The 23,327-nt window shown below is 43.5% G+C and overlaps 1 protein-coding gene across 3 annotated transcripts in view; it reads left to right on the forward strand.

Annotated features, from left to right (window-relative positions):
- The first annotated feature begins 518 nt into the window (after window positions 1–518).
- Window positions 519–23,327, forward strand: part of KPNA6 (karyopherin subunit alpha 6) — a 57,684-nt gene continuing 34,875 nt past the window's right edge. The window contains exons 1-2 of one of the 3 annotated variants that reach the window (XM_027598252.2): window positions 519–1,031; window positions 1,249–1,321. In XM_027598252.2, the coding sequence (XP_027454053.1) occupies window positions 1,318–1,321 (4 nt within the window). In that variant the 5' untranslated portion in view covers window positions 519–1,031; window positions 1,249–1,317. Of the gene's footprint in view, window positions 1,032–1,193; window positions 1,322–17,925; window positions 18,241–23,327 lie in introns of those variants that run through there. The other 2 variants (XM_027598208.2, XM_027598217.2) reach the window with 2 other exon arrangements.

Below are 23,327 nucleotides of genomic sequence, written 5' to 3' on the forward strand. Positions count from 1 at the left end.
CCTGGGTTGCCTGGTGGGGAGGTAGCCCAAGAAGTGAATAAGGACCAGCCTGTGTGTCAGATTGCAATGTTTGGGCATTACCTAAGGGCAGACAGAATTTGCTAAGCAGAGGAACAACCTGACAAGGTCTCTGCTTTACAGAGACGGTGCAATTGGGGAGCCTGGAGGCGGGAGACCACTGAGGAGCAGGCAAAATAGACCAGGAGAAAATAAGTCTGATCTTGAGCAGAGGCAGTAGGGAGAGAAAGATAATGCTGCCTTTCCTGACCCTGAGTTCCAGAGGTGGCTTTTTGAGTTGTTTCCCTTAATGGGCCAGGCACAGGCCAGACACACAACTAGAGGAGGCAATTTGTTGCAACAGAACCTGGAAACCCAGGTCCCTCATTCAGCTTCTAAAAGACAATTCCCTGTTTGACTGGTGACTTGAAGACATACCCTTCTCCTGTTTGTTGAGGCGGGGGACCAGGACTGGCCTGTCATTATGCAAAAAGGGAGGTCTGATGTGTACCAATCATAAATTCCATGATTACAAAAGGCACATGAACGCTTAGCCTCAATTTCCTCATCCTAAAAAAGGGAGATCATCCCTCACTTTGTGGAAGTCACAGGCCTATTCATTTGTTGCTTATTCAGTAAACATTTATGGAGCACACACCATGTGCCAAATCCTGTGCAAGGTGCTGGAGATGTGATAAACGTACAGAACCTACCCCTGCCCTCAGCTTGCTAGGGGTGGAGGTGGGGGACGAAATCTGTCGGTCAACTATAAAGCCCTGCACCAGTCTCATTATTTTTCCACTTATCTCCCAATAAGGTTGTAATCGGGTTGACTCTTAGCTTCTTTATTTCCTTATCTCCACATCCTTCTCTTCCCCCTCTCCAGAGGATTCCTTATTCATATCCAGCTCAGGGTCTATGATTGGCTTTAACTACGAAAGGAGAAAAATTTGCTAGGGGAGGAGACCTCAGTATAAAAGAGGAAATAGGAGCAGAAAAAGCTGAGAATTCCTAAGCACACTCGACTTTCTTTAGTAAGTATTTCCCCGCCGCCCCCCCCCCCCCCCCCCCCCCCCCCCCGCCCCAGTCTCTCTTCACTGCTCTTCTAGTCCACCCCTATTCCCCACCTTTAGTAGCTGCGGTCTCTTTAAATGCGCTCCTCCCTGTAAACTAGGCTGCGGGGCGGAGAGCGCGTTTCTTCCCCGGGTTGAATGTTAAGTTGTTTGTCCGTTTCGGCCTGCCGTCCTGCAGATCCGCCATATTGTCTGCTGAAGCTACCGCTGAAGCTGCCGCCGCCAAGTAGGAGCGAGCGGAGCCGCGATGGGTGAGTAAGGACGCCAGGCAAGCCTCGAGCTGAGGCAGTCCTGGGGCTTGGGGTCTAGTGGGAGCCTGTCTTCGGTCTGCAGAAGATGTCTGAGGCCCCTCCAAATAGGTCTGAGGGGAGAAGCCAGGCCGGGGGAGCCGCTCAGGCCAGTTTGGGGCCGGGCTAGGGCCCTTGCGGGAGCAGTCTTCGGGGGCTGGTTCCGGGAGCACCTTGCCACGCCTGGAGCCCCCACGTGGTGGCCCAGGGCTGGAGCCCACGCGTTCCCGGGGGCTGGAAAGGGGCCGCTCCTCCGGACTGCGCCGAGACCGGGGCTGGGGGGACGGGCTCCCGGCGGCAGGCCAGGGCGGCGTTGAGGGAGCCCTCTCCAGGCGTGTGTTTGACCGACGCGCATCTTGAGTGGATTCGGGGTCTCCTCTGAACTCAAGGGAGATCCTGCCTACGTCGCGAGTAGAGTCCTCTGGTGAGGGAACGCCAAGCTTGCCGGCTCCAGGCCCGTAACCAGGGGCAGCCATGCCGTAAGCAGCCCGGGCCGCTGAAGGCCGGCAGAACTTCCCGAGCCACGGGCGGAAATGGGGTGGTTCGGTTGGACTCAGAGTGACAGCCTAGTAGTAGAAAACCGTAGGCCAAGACCTTGGGGCCGTATGTAGTAGATGGGGGATTTCAGGTGTGGGCCTGGCCTTGGTTAGGAGAAAAGGAGCGACCTGTTGCTCTCTCTGAAGGGACTCTGGCTGGCAAGGCCTGTGCTCAGAGAGAATCCGATGGCTTGGCTAAGTCTTTGGACTTAGCGACAGAGCCATCACTGAAGAGCTATTTCCTCTTAAGCATTAAAAACTATGCATCTTGTTAAGCTCTTCCTACGCGTGGGCATTGTTCTGACGGCTTTACATGTCACGTTTTACTTAATATGCACAATCTAATGAGACAGATACAACTGTTATCCCAATTTACATGTAAGGAAACTGAGACTTAGAGGTAAAGTAACTTATCCAAGGTCACACAGTCAGTGGCTAAACCAGGGTGATCCCTCCAGAGCCCTAGTGTATAGCTGCAGTTCTTTATGGCTTGGCCACCTAGTGGTTGGGCTGGAAAGGGGGGAAGAAAGCTTTTAACCCTAGGCAAAGTTGTAAAGGTGTTCTTTTGTGCTAGTGGGCCCGCTTTGAAATCTTTAGTCTGAATGAAACTGAAAAACTCCAAAGTGAATTGCTCACCCCAACTGTTGTGTGTGGAGGGGAGAGCTAAATGAGATTCTGGGTTTGAGTTTTGTAAGAACCGTGATCCTGAGGAACCATAAATTATTCCCTTGAGTTGCAAGGCAATGGCTTTAGAATCAGATCTGGTATTATAATCCTGCCTGCCACTTTCTGGCTTTCTCGTCCAGAGAAATCATGTAAATATCAAATGCAGTAGAAAGCATCTAGCACAGTGCACAATAAATGTTATTTTCCTTTCCGATTCTTCCTTTTCCACATCTGTAGAAGAAGGGGAAAGGGAGTGTTATCAAGATGTTTTGAGGACTAAGATAACAGTGTTTAGAACCTAGTAAGGGCTCCACTGGCATCAGAACAGATTCTTTTCTACCTTCCTTCTAGCATTCCTTTCCCTTAAGCACTCCGGTTTCCAGAATCTACTGTCAAGCCTGATGGGCTTATCTTTGTAACTGCAGCTTTATGTATCAATGGAAAATTTAGGGGACTTTTATGTTACAGATTTTCTGTTGGCTTTCAATTTTAGAAACACTGGTGTCTCAAAGGGAAGGAGCTAATGTTAAGTTTATTAAGCTCAGTGGAATAAGTTTATAGATTGGGAAACTCCCTCAGAGAAGATAACACAGCTAGTAAGTAGCAGAGCCAGAAGTGAGATCCTTACCCATTTTCCTATACAAAACCTTTTAGAAGAGTTAAGGTGTGAAGTAAAATTAGTCCCTTTCTGGTAGACTTTGAAATGAAAGTTCTTATTATATGGAGCAAAAAAGCCTGAGCAGGGTCCTGAAGGGGATTATTAGTCTAGGGTCAGGTGGCCCCCTTTTTCTCTCCAACTCCATTTTAGGTACCTCTTCCCTGTCCCATTTGGTCTTTCTGAATGTCCAGCTATTGGTGTTCGTGTTTTTTGGTTGATCCTTATACATACGGTGTGAGTGAAACTGAGGATACATTTAATCCTAACATGGAATCCAAGGTAGTTTGGGTTATCCCCATTCATAAATGAGTAAACTGAGACTTTGAGAAGATTAGGTGACTCATCCAAGGCTGGTGATCTAGGCCCTTTGTGTTCTGGGGATACTAACACAGCCCTCACCACACCTCCATGAATCTAGAACCTGCTGTATTTCACTGCCTCTCAGGTGTGCTCTACTCAAGCCCTACTATATCCTATACTGTTTGTCCTGTGCCAAAGTTCATTAGCTTTAACAGACTTTTGTAGTGATTTCACTGCCATTAGAAGCCTGTGGGGGTGATCCTTGCAGCTCTAGAAGTTACTTATTCTGACCCTCCCTAGCAGAGACCACAGTCTCTTAAAAACTAAGTTTTGGCAGACGCTGGTTGTTTTATCACCCATTCCTGCCATCTTGCTAACCAGGAATCTGGCAAGCCCCTCCCCAGCCCCAAGGATAGGACTTGATTAAATAAACTATTAACCAGTCATTGTAATTCTATCTCCCTAGGCAGTGATTGATTTAGGCTTGGGTATGTGTTGCAGCTCTGGCTAATTAGACAAGAAGGGAAGCCTGGGGGACTTCTGGCAAAGACTTCCTTATTTAAAAGAGATTTGCCAGGTTTTATTTTACTATTTTTTTTTTTTTTGCCAGCTTCTTCTGTTTTAACTTGGGTATCACCAAAGTATGAGAGCCTCAAAAAAAAGAAGAGAGAGAGATGGGCAAGCTGTAATAATAGCCAGCACTTAAATAGAACTTGCTATGTGCTAGGCACTAAGTACTATAATATTAACTCCTTTACTTCTCAGATTCTCATCTTGTAGTTGAGGAAACTGAAGCATAGAGAAGTTCAGTAACTTGTGAAAGGTCAGAGCTAGTAAATAGAACCACTTACTCAGGTAGTATGGTTCTCACCAACATAATGGGCTATTGAGGGCTGTGTTCTGCCTCTGGAAAGGAAAGAGCCCTTTTCTGACTCTAAAATTGGCATTAGTAATGCTGGGGTCATGAGGCAGAATTTATAAGTAAGAGCAGTCAGCTCTAAGGGTGAGAGTAGAGAAGATGGGAAGAATCTGATATTTTCTTGATGTTTTTGAGCGACTGAGTTAGGCAACTTTGGAACTGTCTTACCTCTTGATTTAACTAGGATACTTAAGGCCACTCTAGTTTGGTTTTTGGCTGCAAGTAACAAAACCTTTCTAACTGAGAACACTTCTTGGTCAAGAAGTAACTTAGCCCATCTCTTATATTCCCTCCAACCCGGGTTGCCCACCACCCGTGCATAACAGCTACTTGCAGAGTAGGCACCTAATCGTCAGTCACCACCTCTGTGTCCCCCAAGCATCAAACTTACTCCCCTTTCCTGGCCAACTTTTCCTGCATTTCTGTAAATGGTAGAACCATTGGTCCAGGCACTGGGGCATCTATCCATCTTTGGTTCCTCACTCTTTTCTTCCCTTTCTGTATTGGCAATTGTTGAAGACTCTGATCATGTTACTTCTAAATTGCTTTGTGTAGGTTTTTCTCACAGCAGAGACCCACAAAGAGTATTAATTCTGTGCTCTTTAACCTTACCGAATCTCAGGCTCCTCAAACTGAAAATGTGGATGGGGTGCCTGGGTGGCACAGTTGGTTGGACATCCGACTCTTGATTTCAGCTCAGGTCATGATCTTGAGGTCGTCGGATCAAGCCCCACATCAGGCTCCACGCTGAGTTTAAGACTTCTCCCTCTGCCATACCGCCCTGCACACAGGTGCTCATGATTTCTCTCAAATGATAAATAAAAAGTGAAAATATGGGTAACACTGTTTATTAATACTAATGAAGATTCAGTGAAGTACTAGATACCAAAAAATATAAATTGTAAAGGTATTTTAGAAGCCCTCCAGATCTCTTCTATAGCTTCCTGTACCACTGCTGTAATTCTTGCTGTAGCAATGTTGCTAAAACACCCATTTGATCTTACCACTCTACTCCTTAGTTTAGGAAACTTCAGGGATTTAATATCTACAGGGTAAAATCATGACCCATACAGTATGGTATTCAAGGCCTTCCTAATGATTTTACTAATCTTACTGTATTTAGAGGTTTATCTACATATCCTGCATTCCACTCAGACTACCTCCTTTGTATGTTAGCATTACTGGTGAGAAAGAAACAGTCCCTTCCCCACCCATCTTTTTCTGTGGAAATCTTGCCTGATTTTCAAGGTCTGATTTAAATGCTACCTCCTTCATGAACTCTCAAATACTTTATGCCTTCTAAACTAGAAGTGAGCTCTCTGAATTCTGTAGCACTTTGTTCTTGCCTTTCATATAGCCCATTTTATATTTTTTCTTGTGTTAACAGTTACTTAATCTGTAATATAGGGGCACCTGGGTTGCTCAGTAGGTTAATGGTGTGCCTTCAGCTCAGGTCATGATCCCGGAGTCCCAGGATCAAGCTCGCTCCACATCGGGTTCCCCGCTGAGCAGGTAGTTGGCCTCTCCCTCTGACCCTCTCCCCTCTTATGTTCTCTCACTCTCTCTCAAATAAATAAATAAATAAATAAAATCTTTTAAAAAATCTGTAATATAATTCGTTCTTCATCTCCACAGCCTTATAGTTCTCATCTCTAAAATAGGGATAATATCTACCTCAAAGGAGTGTTAGGAGGGTTCAGTGAGCAAATGCGTGTAAACCATTTTAGCATGGTGTTTATTATCACGTAGTAAATACTTAACAGTAATTGCTTTTAGTCACTTAGTGAATAAATAAAGGACTTACTATGTTTCAGGCCCAATGCTAAAAATAGATTAAATAGATTGTTATTTATTCTATTAATCTATTAATAGATTAAATAGTTTGTCTTTGAGGGGAAGGCAGTAACATATTATGAAAATTTGTCAGAAGTACACTTTTAGGTGCCGGGCAGGCAATGGTTATTCTTCAGTTTTAGCAAATGTTTATTGAATACTTAGTATGTGCAGGGACTGTTCTGCTCTAGGCCCTGGAAATACAGTGGTGAACAAAACAGACAAAAATCTGTCTGGTGAAATTTCAGAGTTTAAATTCTAATGGGTAATCAACCACATGGAGACTGGAAGGCCAGCTACAGAGCTTGATGGGGTCTATGCAGCTCTAGCCAATTGATGCCATGGGGGACTGGAGGTCTAGCATTGCCTAATTTTCCATTCCTTTCCACAGTCCCTCTCCCCTTGAAGTTGGAAATCCATATTTTCATGATATTATTGGATTAAACGTTTATAAATATTACAAGTTAACTCTTAAAATCTAAAAACCTTAGGGCACCTTAGTGGCTCGGTAGATTAAGCCTCCGACTCCATCTCAGCTCGGGTCTCAATCTCATCGTCCTGAGTTAAGGCCCTGTATTGGGCTCTATGCTGGGCATGGAGCCAACTTAAAAATTCTAAAAACCTTAAGCTAACCAAGTATTTGGATATTTGAAGCCGAATATAGCCCAAGACCTGCCTGTCTTGTAAAATATTAGAAAATAATATTCTATGTATTTTATAAAATATTTCTTCTTAGTTTATGTATGAAAAAAACATTTTAAAAGGATGAAGATGGGCTCCTGGGTGGCAGTGATGGGTTAGACGTCTGATTCTTGGTTTTGGCTCAGATTATGATCTCAGGGTTATGAGATCGAGCCCCACATCAGACTGCTGAGCATGGAGTTGACTTGGGATTCTCCCTCTGCCCCTCCGCATGTGTGCTCGCACACGCACGCTCTCTCTCAAAATAAATCTTTTAAAAAGAGGATGACGACAGACATTTTTAAAGTCTTGCGGATCATGATAGCATTATGTATTTAGTGGGTATTCTTAAGACTTTATATTTATTTATTTGTCAGAGAGAGCACAAGCAGGGGGAGTGGCAGGCAGAGGGAGAGGGAGAAGCAGGCTCCCTGCTCCTGATACGGAACTCGATCCCAAGACCTGGGATCATGACCTGAACCGAAGGCAGACTCTTAACCAACTGAGCCACCCAGGCGTCCCAGTAGATATTCTTTTTAAGCATAATATATTTTTGGAGTAAGGTGCACAAGAGAGGGGCACCTTCTGAGTAAGGAGCTTGCTTCTCCCTTTCCCTGTGCATGCTACACCCCCCTCCCTCTTGTGCCTTCTCTCTCTCTCGCTGTCAAATAAATAAACTCTTTGAAAAAAAAACAACTAAGTAGGGGCGCCTGGGTGGCTCAGTCGGTTAAGCGTCTGCCTTCGGCTCAGGTCATGATCCCAGGGTCCTGGGATCGAGCCCCACATCGGGCTCCCTGCTCAGCGGGGAGCCTGCTTCTCCCTCTGCCTCTGCCTGCCTGCCTGCCTACTTGTGCTCTCTCTCTCTCTCTGTCAAATAAATAAATAAAATCTTAAAAAAAACAAAAAAAAACAACTAAGTAGCTTGTAAATCCACTTAACTAGGCACCCAAACAAACTACATTATGAGGCAGTATCTTATTTTTTTATTTTTATTTTTTTAAAGACTTTATTTATTTGAGAGAAGAGAATGAGATAGAGAGAGCATGAGAGGGGGGGAGGGTCCGAGGGAGAAGCAGACTCACTGCTGAGCAGGGAGCCCGATGCGGGACTCGATCCTGGAACTCCAGGATCATGACCTGAGCTGAAGGCAGTCGCTTAACCAACTGAGCCACCCAGGCGCCCGAGGCAGTATCTTAAATGTGAGTGAACAAGTATCCTCACCTTGGTATAACTTCCAGTCTCCCCTCAGGAAAATTTGGCCATGTGAACAACAGATAAGCATTGCCACATTGTCAGTATTAATAAGCTTATATGTATATATACACCTACGACAAAGGTAAGCCTTCCTAATACATATATTAGTATATTAGCATATATACGTATGTTTTTCTTCCTACCTCCTAGTTAATCTTGTGTCCCACACTTGGGAGACCAGTGAAAAATGGTAAATATTTGGAGGCAGTCCAGGATGCTGTGGACACATATAGTAAGGGGGTCCACCCTCGCCCAGGGGAATCAGGGAAGGCCTTTTAAGCTTAGTGAGATCTGACCTAGGGTAAAGAATTGTCAGTGGCAGGGTGGGAGTGATTATTTCAGAAGCAAAAGATTGGTAGACTAAAGGGATTGGTAGCATGGGGGGAATGATATTTGGACTTTATCCTGATGATAGTGAAATGCCATTTTAATCTTAGAAGTGATATGATCAAATTTATTTATTTATATGACTTGGACAGCTATAGGAGGATGAATTAGGCTGCAGGAAGATTCCAACCAGGAGGTTCTTTAAGTGGTTGGTTCTTTTTTTTTTTTTAAGATTTTTTATTTATTTAGATAGAGAGGGAACACAAGCTGGGGAAGTGCGGGAGGGAGAAGCAGGCTTCTCGCGGAGCAGGGAGCCTGACACGGGGCTCGATCCCAGGACCCTGGGATCATGACCTGAGCCGAAGGCAGTCGCTTAACGAACTGAGTCACCCAGGCGTCCCATGCACAGGCCACTTCTTGTATGACTTTGAGACCTAGTGGTCAGTCAAGAGAAAGTCCCCCAGTTGTGGCCATCTGTTTACCATAACTTTGAGTACAGATCTTACATACCTCTTGTCTGCTTTCCATGAAATCAGTGTCAGTACTGCTCATGTGATACTCAAGAAAACCCATTGAGAGAAATTAAATATTGAGAAATAAGACTTTATCGATAATGTTGAGCTTTGGAGCACCACATACCATTGTAATATCTAAGTCACCCCACTCCCCACAAACCAGGTTTACCCTTCTGGGTGCAGTATTTCCCCCATTGAGAATGCATGCCTTTAAAAGAAACCATTTATGCCAGATATTTCAGAATTTTAATCGTTTAGATTTTAGAAAGGCCTTATAGTGTATAAAGTTTCGGAATTTCAAATTAGGGATTGTGGATTGTGAATTAAAAGAAATGTATAAGGAGCAGGTTTATGGAAAAGGTGACAACTTAAAAAAATTTTAACATGCTTTTTAAAAAGATGTTTCTGTCAGGTGTCTGACTTTTGATCTCAGCTCAGGTCTTGAGTTCAAGTCCTGCATTGGGCTCCACGCTGGGCAGGGAGCCTACTTTAAAAAAAAAAGATGTTTCTGGGATATCGGTGGAAGGAACCCCTTGGGTATTAAGTGTGGACTGCAGGTGCAGATTTGAAAGTTACCACCATCTTCCAAAGAAGCAATAATTGTCTAATGAGACATGATTGGAATTGCTTTGGGGTGATGTAAATGGTAGAGAATAGTCGACCCCCCCCCCCTTTTTAAAGATCTGAGAGAGAGAGAGAGAGACTGGGGGGGAGTGGCAGAGGGAGAGAATCTTCAAGCAGACTCCTCACTGTGTGGGGAGCCAACACAGAGCCTGATCTCATGACCCATGAGATCACTACCTGAGCAGAAACCAATAGTTGGATGCTCAACTGACTGAGCCACCCAGGCACCCCAAGAATAGGCCCTTCTTTAAAATGCTGGCTCATTGGTTCTTACAGCCTAGCTTTGGAGGGAGTGAAGATGGACTAGAAGGGTAAAGATCGAGAGAAAGAAGCTACAGTGTTAGGAGAAAAGGAAAAACCACCTATGATAGCAAGAAAATATAGCTGTCCTCATTGACCCTAACTTCCTAGAAATTGCCCTTATGGGGAATTGAGGCCTTTCAGAGTAGGAGCTGAGAAGAAAAAGAAAATATCATTGATTCAGCACCGAAGCCCTAGACACCATCCTATTACTTCATCAGCCCTACAGGACTATAAAGTTTATTATGCTCATTTTATAGATAATGGATGTAGGGACTCAAAGGTAGTGGTTCTGCCATTGGGATTGGAGCCCAATCCACCTGCCTTCCAAATTGGTGCTCTTTCTCACTACATCATTTTGGAAGGAGTTGATAGGATTTGAGGGGACAACACTGGATGTCTGTCCACAGCATGCCTTCTGAGGGCAGAAAGGATTCCCTTTGTGTGGCCTCTGTCTGGTGCTCCTCCCCCATATTGTCTTGGGCCCTTTGTATATGGGGCCTCAGAATACTGCCTCCCAAAATTGGCTGCTTCTTTTTGGATTAATATATACGGGTTAGAGAAATCTCTGCATTTAATTTGTCAGAAGGGCTCTTGGAAAAGCCCTTTCTCAGATTACTTAAAAGTTAAAACAAAGAGCTAATCAGAGAGATTTCTGTAATTCAACCTACAGACACTGACAATGGAGAACCCTCCTTGTTAAGGACTAGGGATGGAGCAGCGTAGTGCTGCAGAATAGAGGCCAACTGGCCAGCAGTTCTTTTGTATATATATATCAGGGACGTTTTGCTCTAGACCTTTGTTTTTATACCTAACCAAACTGTTATTGTTCCTCAAACCAACCTTGGGCTTTCTAATCTCCTCATCTTTGCTCCTGGTGAACTGTTGTCCCTCCCCACCTCTATTATCTTCAGAAATATTAACCATCTAGTGCGGCACCTAGGTGGCTCAGTTGGTTAATGGTCTGCCTTCGCCTCAGGTCATGATCTCAGGGTCCTGGGCTCCTTGCCCTGTGGGAAACTGCTCCCCCCCCACCCCGCTCGTGCTTGTACACTCTTGCTCTTTCTCTCTCTCTAGTGTGCTCTCTCCCAAATAAATAGATAAAATCTTTAAAAAAGAGAGAGAAATATTAACCATCTAGCCTCTAAAGACCCCTGTAGAGCTTATACTTAGGACAGATAGTTCTCACTCCCACCTTCTGAACTCATTGAACATTTAGATTCATTGTCTTTTATATTCTTGATGCTATGAGACTAAAGTAAGTTGTAAAACTTCCTAAAGGCAGAAACCTTTACACAGTGCCTGGCACACACGTTTTTTAAAATGAATAATAAAGGGGCGCCTGGGTGGCTCAGTTGGTTAAGCGACTGCCTTCGGCTCAGGTCATGATCCTGGAGTTCTGGGATCGGGTCCCGCATCGGGCTCCCTGCTCAGCAGGGAGTCTGCTTCTCCCTCTGACCCTCCCCGCTCTCATCCTCTCTCTCTCTCATTCTCTCTCTCAAATAAATAAATAAAATCTTTAAATAAAATAAAATAAAATAAAATAAAATGAATAATAAATCACTTGTCTATTTGAGTCAGTTTGGAGATGATTATTTGGAAAATATATATATACATACGTATATATTTTCAGATTTTATTTATTTCAGGTTCAATTAATTAACATTTAATGTATTATTGGTTTCAGAGGCAGAGTTCAGTGATTCATCAGTCTTGATAAAATTTTATTTATTTGACAGAGCACAAGCCAAGGGAGCAGCAGAGGGAGAGGGAGAAGCAGGCTCCCTGCTGAGCAGGGAGCCCAGTTTGGAGCTAGAGCCCAATGTGGGGCTTGACCCTGGGATCATGACCCAAGTCGAAGGCAGACGCTTAACCAACTGAGCCACCCAGGCGCCCCAAGATTTTATTTTAAGTAAACTCTACACCTAATGTGGCATTCGAACTTACAACCCCAAGATCAAGAGTTGCACACTTTTACCGACTGAACCAGCCAGGTGCTCCTATTTTCTTGATTCCTTGAACGGTGTGAGTGCTCGGAAGATGTTCAGTGAATATTTTGGGGCTGGCCTAATTGGAAGTTGAGCTCCTCGTCTACTTTATTTTTTTAATTTTTTTTTAAAGATTTTATTTATTTGTCAGAGCACAGCAGGGGGAACGGCAGGCAGAGGGAGAAGCAGACTCCCCACTGAGCAGGGAGCCCGCTGGGGGACTCAATCCCAGGACCCCGGGATCATGACCTGAGCCAAAGGCAGATGCTTAACTGACTGAGCCACTCAGGCGTCCCGATTGCCCTACTTTAATTCATCTTAGTTCCTTGTAGCACCTGGTGGCAGTGGCAGTGGGTTGTCCCTAAGAAGGTGAGAGCTGCCAGATTCTGCACAGTCTACAAAGGATAGTTGGAAATTTTCTGTTGGAGAAATTGGAGTTTGGACTACAGCTATCCTAGTACTGTCCTGTGTTTCTCACTACCCCTTACTTCCGACGCCTAGGTCTGACCATGGCACTTACATATGGACTCAAAGGCCAAAAGGACTAGTAAATCTGTGGGAGAATTAGCATTAGAGAACTGGTCTCTGGAACCATCAGCATCTGACTGATCCAGTACCTCGGTGTGCCATACTTCACTCAGACCTTGAGCTTTGAATACATAGTCATGTATGCAGATACAGTTTTTTCACGTGGTCTTTTAGCCAAACCACCTAGTTTATAGATTCAGCTTTGTTTCCTAGAGTGATCACTGCTCAGCCCAGGCCTGTGAGGATCGGCCAGAATAGCAGTAGCCTTATTATGGCCCTGTTGTGGACTGACCCAGTTGTCCCATAGAAGAGCCTCTCCCATTGTCTTTGTGACTAGCATTTCTGACAGGCTGGCAGATAATACCCTGAGAGCTTCATGCTGTCGTACCTGTTTGATGTACTGTTTTCTTGTTGCAGTATTTCCTGGTCATGAAGCTAGGGGAGAAATTCCAGAAGTTTGAAAAGCTATTACCAAACCTAATCCTAAAGTAGTTTTGTGTATATTCTCATTTATCTTCATTATAACTCTGTGGTATGAGACAGGGTAAGGGTAGGAAAATCAAGATACAGATAAATGACAACCAAGTTTGTACATTTATTAAATAGCAAGGCCAGAAATCAGATTGTCTAGCCTTGTAGTTCCTTTCACCAGTACTACACTGTTTCTAGCATGCCTTTTGGTGATCCATCTAGCACAGCTGCCTTCTTTCAGCCTACCTATTTCTTTCTAATACAAACCCTTGATGAACCCTTGTCCATTTACATAATGTTGAACTTTTTAAAAAGATTATTTTATTTTATTTTTATTTCTTTTTTTAAGATTTTATTTATTTATTTGACAGAGAGAGTGAGAGCAGGAACACAAGCAGGGGGAGTGGGAGAGGGAGAAGCAGGCTTCCTGCCTAGCAAGGAGCCTGATGCAGGGCTCGATCCCAGAACCCTGGGATCATGACCTGAGCCAAAGGCAGACGCTTAATGACTGAGCCACCCAGGCGCCCCTATTTTATTTATTTATTTTTTAAGATAACCATGGGATGAGAAGTTCTTTTTTTTTTTTTTTTTTAAGATTGTATTTATTTATTTGACACAGAGACACGGCGAGGGAGGGAACACAGGCAGGGGGAGTGGGAGAGGGAGAAGCAGGCCTCCTGCTGAGCAGGGAGCCCGATGCGGGGCTTGATACCAGGACCCTGGGATCATGACCTGAGCCGAAGGCAGACGCTTAACGATTGAGCCACCCAGGCGCCCCTATATTATTTTATTTTTAAAGATTTTATTTATTTATTAGAGTATGAGCGGGGGAGGGGCTCCAGAGGGAGAGGGAGAGTAGCTGACTCCCCAGTGAGCCTGGAGCCCAACGCCAGGCTCAGTCTCACGACCCGAGATCATGACCTGAGCTGAAATCAAGAGACAGATGCTTAACTGAGCCACCCAGGCACCCCATAATGTTGACCTTTTTAAAAACATTTTCAAGCCCTACACCAGACTTAAATGACATTTATCTCAGCTCATCATATTTCCCTCAACTTGATATCATCAGTGTAATTGCTGCCACTGCCAGTGACTCCCTTCCACACAAACACACGCATGTGGGTTGGGGCACTTCTAAAACAAGGATGATTAACTCAAATGGTTGTTTTTGCTTTTTCTTTGAAGTGGCAAACAGCCTTCAGATGATTGCCTAACCACTTGCCAGTCCCTACATTTTTCTACTTCTGTTCCTATCAGTGTTGTCATCTAATATTTGTATTCCCCATTCCTGGCAAGAACTGGATCATACCTCATTTGAGGGATTGACTCAGGCAATGGGTAGGGTAGTAGAAGGAACATTGACACTCCTTCCAGAAAATAACAAGGGAGTCCCTTTGTGGCTAGTAGGCTGTTTTAAAGTATATGTAATGGAGAGAGCATTGGCTTTTAGAAAACCTGGATTAGACCCATTTAATTAGCTGGGTCCTTCTGCAAGTTATGCCTTGGTCTCCCTACCACTAAAAGGGGGGTTTTATATGAGTTTAGCCTTAAAAGCTAAGCAGATTATTACTTAATTATTACCATTCAAATTTGAATTTTCCCTGGGAATATCCCCTCATAGAGGTTAGACATTGATTTGGGGATATTTCAAAGATCTTTCAAAAGGGTATCTTGGCTTTTACTCTGGATTTAGATAAAACTTTTTGACTAGAGACTTTGGCTAGAGACTTCGGAAAGCATTCTGGGCTGAACTCAGAAGACTGCTTCACACCTAGCAGTGAGGACACAGATCTGTGATTTTCTTGGCAGGGGCATCATGATCCTTGCCGGCGTTGGGGCCTGACAGAGGTCTCCTAGCAAGACAGAGAACTAAGAAACTTGATATAGGAAAGGAACTTGTTGTATACTGCAGCAGTTTATTGGTTTAATAGACTGGTTTAATCATAAAAACCATTAAGTTTGAAGGCATCGCAATTAAAGATAGATTCATTAAGAAAGGACTTAATGTGGATCACTGGTTTGTCTTTATTCTCATGTGTTAGGTATTATATATAATGCCTAAAAAGAATAGGTATCCATTTACAAAAGAACGAAGTTGGATACTCACCCCCTCCCCCACCTTATACAAAATTAACTCAGTGGATCAAAGACAAATGTAAAGGGCTAAAACTATAAAACTCTTTTAAGAAAACAGGAGTAGGGGCGCCTGGGTGGCTCATTTGTTAAACGTCTGCCTTCAGCTCAGGTTGTGATCCCAGAGTGCTGGGATCGAGCCCCGCATCAGGCTCCCTGCTCGGCAGGAAGTCTGCTTCTCTCTCTCCCACTCCCCCTGCCTGTGTTCCCTCTCTCTTTATATCTCTGTCAAATAAATAAGTAAGTAAATAAATAAATAAGAAAACCGTAGATCTTAATGACCTTGGATCAGACAGTAGTTTCTTAGATACAACATCAGCACAAGCAACCAAACAGGAAAAAGATAAAATGGACTTAGTCAAAATTTAAAACTTTTGTCCTTCGAAAGGCACCATCACAGGGATACCTGGGTGGCTCAGTTGGTTGGGCGTCTAACTCTTTGATTTCAGCTCAGGTCATGATCTCGCGGGCTCCGCCCTCAGTGAGGATTCCTCTCGAAAATCTGTTATTAAAAAAAAAAACAAAACACCATCATGGATAATGAAAATTATGTAAGTGTTCACTCGTTGCTTTGTTTTGGCTGCCAGGCAGCTAACATGTCAAAATGCACCTCAGTTTTTTTGTTTTTCTGTTTTTGTTTTTTTCAGATTTATTTATTTGAGAGAGCACACATCCGGGAACAAGCACGAGTTGGGGGGAGAGGCAGAGGGAGAAATAGACTCCCCACTGAGCAGGGAGCCTGGTAAGGGGCTGGATTCCAGGACCCTGAGATCATGACTTGAGCTAAAGGCAGACACTTAATCAGCTGAGACACCCAATTGCCACAAAATGCAACTCAGTTTTAAGTTGGTTAAGCGACTGCCTTCGGCTCAGGCCATGATCCTCGAGTCCCGGGATCGAGTCCCACGTCGGGCTCCCTGCTCAGCAGAGAGTCTGCTTCTCCCTCTGACCCTCTTCCCTCTCGTGCTCTCTATCTCTCAAATAAATAAATAAAATCTTTAAAAAAATAATTGATTCTTATCCTGCTGTCTATCTATCTATCTATATCTTTCCCTGTTGTGTCTTTTTTTAAGATTTTATTTATTTGAGGGGCACCTGGGTGCCTCAGTCGTTAAGCATCTGCCTTCGGCTCAGGTCAGAGCCCCACATTGGGCTCCCTGCTCTGCAGGGAAGCCTGCTTCTCCCTCTGCCACTCCCCCTGCTTGTGTTCCCCCTCTTGCTGTGTCTCTCTCTGTCAAATAAATAAATAAAATCTAAAAAAGAAAAGATTTTATTTGAGATTGAGAGAGCGTAAGCGGAAGGGGGGTGAGGAGCAGAGGGAGAGGGACAAGCAGACTCCATGCTGAGCATGGAGTTCAATGTGGGGCTCAATCTCACAACCCTAAGATTATGACCTGAGCCAGAATCAAGAGTCAGATGCTTAACCAGCTGAGCCACCTAGGTGGCCCTCATCTTTCCCTTTCTTCTATACAAATTGGTATATTCCTATACCAGATTTTTGGTTTTATATTTTTATTTTGTTGAATGTGTTGTTAACCACTTTGGATCCTTTGGGAAACTGAAGTTTAAGTTGTTGGAACATTTGAGAGCATGTGTGTGGTGTGCACTGTGCCGTGGATTCTTGCTCTCAAAGATTGAATGGTTTAGATGTGAGAGGTGATGAGTTATAAACTAAAACAGTATCATTGCAGGTTGTCAGTAGGAACCAGTTTGGGTAACGAGTCAAAGATAAAGTGGACACTAGTTAAAGTGACAAGGGCAGATAGATTTTAATTGATAATGTTACTATTATAACAGGGAAACGTGCACTGAATTCAACGTCTATTTCTACAGGGTTAACTGGGCATTTTAAAGGGAGGATGGAAGAATAGAGGGGCCAGAGAAAGGGGGCTCAGAAGAGTAAGGGAAGTGAAAAATTACAAAATGTGAGAAAGGGGGATTAGTCCATCTGAAACCCATCTGGGTTTGCTAATTGGTGCTTAGGCTCCCACCCTCCCACAGACTGGGAGGTGGGGGCCCTATTTTCAGGTATTGGTGGAACAAACAGTAAATTCTTTTCGCAGCCCTGAGATTTTCTCAAGTGGGTGCTTTAAGGGGGGACTAGGGTCGTACTAGTGACCCGTTAGAAACTATGTTAGTGTTTTGTTCAGTGATTTATAGGCCATGGTTGAGGCCTAGTTGAGAAAAGGCTCAGAGGAAGCTGGGTAGACTGGTTACAGAGAGACTGGCACATGTAAAAATCAGTTTATCAATAGTTGAAATTTGGGGAGGAGGAAGTTCATGGCTGACTCTACGGCCAGGTGAATGGTAATAGCATTAACCGAATGAGGGAAGATAAGAGAAAAAACTGGTTTAAAGAGAAAGCAAGGGCGCCTGGGTGGCTCAGTTGGTTAAGCGACTGACTTCGGCTCAGGTCATGATCCTGGAGTCCCGGGATCGAGTCCCACATCGGGCTCCCTGCTCAGCAGGGAGTCTGCTTCTCCCTCGGACCCTCCCCCCTTCTCATGCTCTCTCTATCTTATTCTCTCTCTCAAATAAATAAAAAAATAAAAAATAAAAAGACTGTCTTTAAAAAACAAAAAAGAGAGAGAAAGCGAGGTAGAGATACAGCCAGTAGGCATATATGGAAATACACTTTCAGACAGGAGGCAGTAACAGGAGGGATCTGGTACTTGGCATAAAAGTGGAGGCTTGAGAAGGGGGCTGCTCCGGCTGAGAAGAGGACCGAACGTAGAACTTTGATGCACACTGACAGTGGGAGATGGGCACTGAAGAGAACACAGTGTGAAACCTGAGGAGTTGTAGGAAAGGTAGAAGTGGGAGAAGGTGGTACTGTCAGAATCATGGGTGGAGTTTTAAGAAGGCAAAGGTGATCATCAGTGACAAATTAGAAAGTCAGAATCAAGGCTGTCAAGGTCACTGGATTTAGCAGTCCAAAATGTATTCTGAAGCACTTGTGTCCTGCTTTGCAACTTGTTTTTATTGTTTTCATATCAATTCTGGAGGAACAACCTATGGTTTCTGGGTTTCTAGGAAGAAACCCTTCTAAAATCTGCCTTTGGAAGTTGTGCTCCACTCCAGGCACAGGAAGATTTCTTTGCTGTACACTTCTTCACTTACCGGCAAACACGTACTACGCAGCTGTTACAGGTAGGCCTTGTGTCTGAGGCAGTGTAGGTGTTCAGTAAATATTGAATAAGTACTGGAGATAAAACAAAGGTCTCTGCCACTGCAGAACTTAAAACATCCTACAGAAGAGAATAGACACAGACTGTAAAATAGTGTAACAAAGGAAATAAAACAGGTGTTCTGACAAAAATAGCGTAGCTGACTTTGGGTTAGGATAATGAGGAAAGGGCCTAGCAATTCTAAGAGCTAGGGAAGAGCATTGCAGGCAGAGAGAAAACAGGAAGTGTGAAGACTGCAACCGGAAACAGCCTCCAAATACTGATAGGGCCATTGTGACAGGAGCATATGATGAATGAAGGTACAGTTGACTAAGATGAGATGAATATATAGGCAGGACCTTGAATTGGAAAAAGGATTTTCTACATGGGAGCAGTGGTGTCTCTGGTTTTATTGGGGTGATGAATGGGGGGTGTGGGGGAAGAAAGGAAAAGGTAGGTTGCTTTAGTAGCCAGGTGAGAGAGAGTAGTGACTTGGATGGTGTGGGGGTCAGGAATTGAAAGACATGTAAATACATTCACGATATATTTGGAGATAAAACTGAGACAGGTTTTGACAACAGATTAGATGAAAGTGGAGAGAGAAGGAGTCAGGGATGGCTTTTACTTGGGTTTTGGGTTGAGTAACTTGTAAATGTTGTTGTTGCTGTTGCTTTTTGGGTGAGGGGAGTTAGTTAGTTTTGGGTATCCAAGTAAAGATTTTGATAGGTAGTTGAATATATGGGTCTGGAGCTCAAGGGAAAAGGCTGAGCTTGGGACATAAATTTCTAAGTTATCACGGGAATGGATGAAGTCACCTAGTAAGAGAGTGAAGATAGAAACCAGTGTATAGATGTAGGGAGGAGGAGCCATTAAGAGGCCAGCAAACTGGATGAGGTGGGGAGTGGTGCCAAGACAACAGTGTTTCCGAGAGAGAAGGGATTAGTAATCCTACTGAGGGCTTGGAAGAGGGCAGAAATTTCTCTCCATTAGATAGGGCAACAGGGAGGTTGTTGTGACCTTGATAAAAGCAGTTTTCTGTGGAACAGAAGGAATAGAAGTCAATCTGAAGAGTTAGAAGACTGAACAGAGCACACAGATTCAACAATAATGGTTAATGCCTATTTTTTTTTTAAGATTTTATTTATTTATTTGACAGAGACAGAGATAGCGAAAGCAGGAACACAAGCAGCAGGAGTGGGAGAGGGAGAAGCAGGCCTCCCGCCAAGGAGGGAGCCCGATGTGGGACTCGATCCCAGGATCCTGGGATCATGACCTGACCGAAGGCAGACGCTTAACAACTGAGTCACCCAGGCGCCCGGTTAATGCCTATTTTTAAAAGTTGGTCATTTTATCATAAAATATGTAATTTTATTACATATTAAGAAGCATCACAACAAAATTAAAGTGAATGGAGACTTAGGGTATGTAGATGACTGTCAAGAGAGATCTGGTTGCCATCTTATCAAATTTATTATCATTTGGGCAGCCCACCATTACATGTCTCCTGTTGTGATAAGCATGAAACACACAGCATCCCCTTAATGTATTATTGCCAAAAACATATTGTGAACCCAGGGCGCCTGGGAGGCTCAGTCAGTTAACCCTCTGCCTTCGGCTCAGGTCATGATCCCAGGGTCCTGGGATTGAGCCCCAGTCAGGCTCCCTGCTCGGCGGGAAGCCTGCTTCTCCCTCTCGGTCTGCCCCTCCCCCCCCCAACATGCTTGCTTGCACAGATCTCTCTTTCTCAGATAAATAAAAACTTTTTTGAAAAAAAAAATATGGTGAACCTGAATCTACTCTAGCCTTAAGACCTAACTTCGGTTTTATAGGAAATAAAAGAGATGGGCATGTAAATTAATGACAAAATGAGAATGCAGGGCATTCATTTAAGACAACTGACCTAGTCTCTTCAGAAAGTATCACACGTAAATAAAGGGATCGGGGGAGAGAAGGATAGGGATTTTATAGATTAAAAATGACCAGATGCGGGCGCCTGGGTGGCTCAGTCGGTTGAGCGACTGCCTCCGGCTCGGGTCATGGTCCTGGAGTCCCAGGATCGAGTCCCACATCGGGCTCCCTGCTCAGCGGGGAGTCTGCTTCTCCCTCTGACCCTCTTCCCTCTCGTGCTCTCTATCTCTCATTCTCTGTCTCTCAAATAAATAAAATCTTAAAAAAAAAATGACCAGATGTTAGAATAATCATATTGTTATTTTTAAAAAGTTTTTATTGTTTGAAGCTACATACTGAAATATATATAGATGAGGTGTCAGGAATTTGCTTAAGTGATTCAGGATCTGGGAGTAGATAGAAACATAAATTAATGGCTACTGGTTGATTATTGAATCTGAGTTATTGCATTGAGATTATTCTGTCTACTTTTGTATATATTTGAAATTTTCCATAATAAAATGTTAAAAGACTAATACAGTGGGTGAACCTTGACTGGATTCTGGCTTGGGCTGGGGGCGGGGGGACCCAACTAGCTATAACAACCATTTTGAAACAAGAAAATTTGAGTATGGACTAGATAATAGATGTTTCGTTAATTTTCTTAGGTTTGAAATTGTGGTTATGGGGGCGCCTGGGTGGCTCAGTCGTTAAGCGTCTGCCTTGGGCTCAGGTCATGATCCCAGGGTCCTGGGATCGCGCCCCGCATCGCGCTCCCTGCTCCGCGGGAAGCCTGCTTCTCCCTCTCCCACTCCCCCTGCTTGTGTTCCTGCTCTTGCTGTCTCTCTCTGTCAGATAAATAAATAAAATCTTTAAAAAAAAAAAAAAAGAAATTGTGGTTATGTAAGAAGGTCCTTATTAGGAGGCACATACTAAAGTAATAAGGGTGACGTGCAAGTTGTGACATTTACAACTTTGAAATGTCCAGTTAAAATATATATACGTGTATGTTAAAAAAATATCCGTACATCTGATGGAGTAAAACAAATATGTCATTGTTAAAAATTGTTGAATCTTGGGGCACCTGGGCGGCTCAGTTGGTTAAATGTCTGACTCTTGATCTCAGTCCAGGTCTTCATCTCAGGGTCATGAGTTAATCCCCATGTTTGTTTTGTTTTGTTTTGTTTTAATTGTTGAATCTTAAAAGAGTTTACAGATGTTTCTTACACTATTTCATTTTTTTAGTGTTTAAGTAATTCATGGGGCACCTGGGTGGTTCAGTCAGTTAAGCGTCTGACTCTTGATTTCTGCTCAGTTCATGATCTCAGGGTCATGAGATTGAGCCCTGCATCGGGCTCTGTGCAGAGCGTGGAGTCTGCTTAAGATAATTTCTCTCTCCCTCTCTCTTGCTTGCACGTGCTCTCTTGCTCTCTCTAAAAATAAAATAAATTCTTAATAAATAAATAATTCTTAATAAAAATGGGACAAAAGTTTTTTTGCTCTTCATGAGAACAGAGAAATGGGGCAATAGCTTGGGTAGGGGGGTGAATGAAAAAATACACTCACAAGTGACTGACTGATTCTTAGGATAAAGAACTGCAGGTGGTAGGGGCACCTGGCTGGCTCAGTCGGTGGAGCATGTGACTCTTGATCGCAAGGTTGTGAGTTTGAGCCCCATGTTGGGGGTAGAGATTACTTAAAAATAAATCTTCAAAAAAAAAAAAAAGAATTTCAGGTGGTGAGATTCCTGGAACTATTCCTATGGTGCTGATTTTAGCTAGCAAAGTTGTAAATCAATCATACCAAAACTTTGCCATCAACTTTGTAATTATCTACTAGATAGACCAGCAAGAAGACAGGTAAAATTTAAGCCAGCCTATGATAAGAAACTGAGCCAGGTAAGTTTTGGAAGAGCATCTTTGAAAATGTCCAAATTTACCTCTGTCATTTGTGTTGTGTGCTGTCTTCCCACCCTTCCAGTCTCATCATGGCTGACTTTATCTGTTTTGGAAGAATTTTGATTTAGTTAATTCTGGTTGTATAGGTGTTCACACAGCGTCAGATGTACTTTAAGTTTGTGGTTGGTTGGATTTGTGGTCTAGGGAGAGAAGTCACTGCAAAGAAAAACCTATTACTATGAAAATGAGTTCCTAAAAATCAGATATAGTGGATAGAAGGTGGAACTCATAGGCAGACATCTTGGCAAAGTTTTCAATTGCTCCCTGTTCATATGCACTAATTAGAGAATTGATTGCCAGTAATTCTCAAGTTAAAATGACTGAGTACATAGATCAATATAGATAGAACCTAGTCCAAGGGCAGGAGCCAAATTGAATAGAATTATGTGTGTTGGGGGGATGGAAAGAAGTAATTCTCAGAGGTTGGATGTGAAAGTGGAGGCCTTTAGAATTAGAGATCTAGATCCCAGTCCCAGCTTCACAATTTAATAGCTGAATGATCTTGTGTAAGTCATAACACTTCTGAACCTGGTTCTTTAGCTCTTAATTGCTATTTAGCTACTGTCCCAGGGCTTAAAACAGCTGATTTCACCATAGCCCCTGTCAAATCTTGTTTGGCTGGCACAGTGTTGTAAAAACTGAGTATGAGTGCAATCCCTGATGTAATATTATGACTGTCCTGTTAAAAGTCATTCACCTCTTTACCCCTTTTAAGGCATTTGAGTTTGTGTTTAACTGAAATTCTGGGATGTGACCAGATTTGTTTCTTTATCAGTGATGGAATAGCTTCCAACCCAGAATTCTGATGGATTTGCTGTTACCAATAGCTTTCCTTTTCAGGAAATGAGAAGAACCTGGAGTTTGGGACCAAATAGGTCAGGATTGATATTAGCTTCCTGACTTGTTCACTTACCCTCTGAGTCTTTTTTCTTGTTTGTTAAATGGATTCTCAGGATTGTTATGAAGATTAGAGATATCAACAAAGAGGTTGGCACTATCGACAAAAAGGTCGGCTCATTATCAAATGTTAGTACCCTTATGGGCTCTATCCTGGTACCTACCCTCTTACCCTTTTCGGTTAACAGGCATATGGCCATAGTGTTTTAACCCAGGAATCTTATGTTGATACATATTTGCTAGAGAATTCCTAGTGAAAGGTATGAGAGGCCAACTGAAAAAAGCCATTTAACCTGTAAGGAATCAGGTTTTTCTTACTTTCTTTAAG

This window comes from Zalophus californianus, chromosome 4 (genome assembly GCF_009762305.2).
Source record: "Zalophus californianus isolate mZalCal1 chromosome 4, mZalCal1.pri.v2, whole genome shotgun sequence".
Taxonomy (NCBI): Eukaryota; Metazoa; Chordata; class Mammalia; order Carnivora; family Otariidae; genus Zalophus; species Zalophus californianus.